Genomic DNA, 1658 nt, shown 5'->3' on the forward strand with positions numbered 1-1658 from the left:
TGTTCATAACCCAATTATCTATTTGTCATTGGGGAAGTCATGGCTTTATCAAGTTTCTGTTTGCTCACCTGTAAAATATGGCAGTTCAATTGGAATCTTGTTGAAAACCATAAGTTATTAACTTGAATGTTTGAACTGTTTAGACATTCAATAAATAAAAATTTTTAATCAATTTTTATTTTTTTTATTTTTATTTTGTCAATAAAAAGAGTAATGATTAAAATGCCAAACTAATGATTAAACTACATATATATATATATATTTATATAATAATTAAACTACATTTATATATTTATGTATTATATATATATATATATACACACACACATATATATATATATATATATATGATAACTAAATGAACTACTCTTTGGTATATGACAATATATGCACATATCATTGTTATATAGGGAATAGTTACAATTATAGAAGTTAATTGAGTGCTTTCACTTTTCATTAGTAATTGTAGGACCAATATAATAAGTTATTTTATTTTTCTAGACTTTTCTTTGCAGAATTCATGAAGTTAAATGAGTTAAATGTTTCACATTAGGATTTGATTATATATTACCACACAAATTGGTTAAGTTAATAATTATTGCACTTGTTTGTTTCTAAAATTACACTTGATACACATGGTAGAATTAATATTGTAATATTTGAGAAAGTGACATTTACTAGTAATTCTATTTCTGAAAGTTTAGTTTTTCCTGTCCTGATAATTAATACCTATGAGTATCATACAAGACATCTATTTTGTCTCTTCTTACGTTCCACAGAGGGAAGAGTTACACGTGGTCTATGTGCCAATCGCTTGTTATATTTTATTACTAAGACTGATTTTCAGGTAGCACCGAAGAGAAACATGTTTCTGGCAGAGAGAAATGTATCTTCTGAGGCCACTTTCACATTCTTGGGCTTTTCAGACTATCCGGAACTGCAGGTTCCCTTCTTCGTGGTATTTCTGGCAGTGTACAGTTTCAGTGTAGTCGGGAATCTCGGAATGATTATGATCATCAAAATTAACCCCAAACTGCACACTCCCATGTATTTTTTCCTCAGCCACCTCTCATTTGTGGATTTCTGCTATTCCTCCGTCATTGCTCCCAAGATGTTGCTGAACCTAGTTGTGGCAGACAGAACCATTTCATTCTCAGGGCGTATGGTGCATTTCTTTTTCTTTTGCACTTTTGTGGTCACTGAATTGATTCTATTTGCTGTGATGGTCTATGATCGTTTCGTGGCCATTTGCAACCCTCTGCTCTACACAGTTGCCATGTCCCAGAAACTCTGTGCCATGCTGGTGGTGGTATCATTTGTCTGGGGAGTGGCATGCTCCTTGACACTCATGTGCTCTGCTTTGAAATTATCTTTTCAGGGCTTCAATACAATCAATCACTTCTTCTGTGAGTTATCGTCTCTGATGTCCGTATCTTGCTCTGATTCTTATCTCACCCAGATACTTCTTTTCATTGTTGCCACATTTAATGAAATAATCACACTGCTCATCATTCTCACGTCTTATATGTTCATCGTTATCACAGCGCTGAAGATGCATTCAGCTAGGGGGTATCGCAAAGCCTTCTCCACCTGTGCCTCCCACCTGACCACCATCACCATCTTCCACGGGACCATCCTCTTCCTCTACTGTGTGCCCA

At 34.6% G+C, this 1658-nt stretch overlaps 1 protein-coding gene across 1 annotated transcript in view; it reads left to right on the forward strand.

Annotated features, from left to right (window-relative positions):
- Positions 1-865: 865 nt before the first annotated feature.
- The window catches only part of LOC103583442 (olfactory receptor 5D16-like), a gene marked incomplete at its 3' end in the record, with an annotated part of 4605 nt that continues 3812 nt past the window's right edge, over positions 866-1658 (forward strand). The window contains exon 1 of the mRNA XM_008564754.1: positions 866-1651. Within this exon, the coding sequence (XP_008562976.1) occupies positions 866-1651 (786 nt within the window). The remainder of the gene's footprint in view (positions 1652-1658) is intronic.

This window comes from Galeopterus variegatus, unplaced genomic scaffold (genome assembly GCF_000696425.1).
Source record: "Galeopterus variegatus unplaced genomic scaffold, G_variegatus-3.0.2 Scaffold23034, whole genome shotgun sequence".
Lineage (NCBI taxonomy): Eukaryota > Metazoa > Chordata > Mammalia > Dermoptera > Cynocephalidae > Galeopterus > Galeopterus variegatus.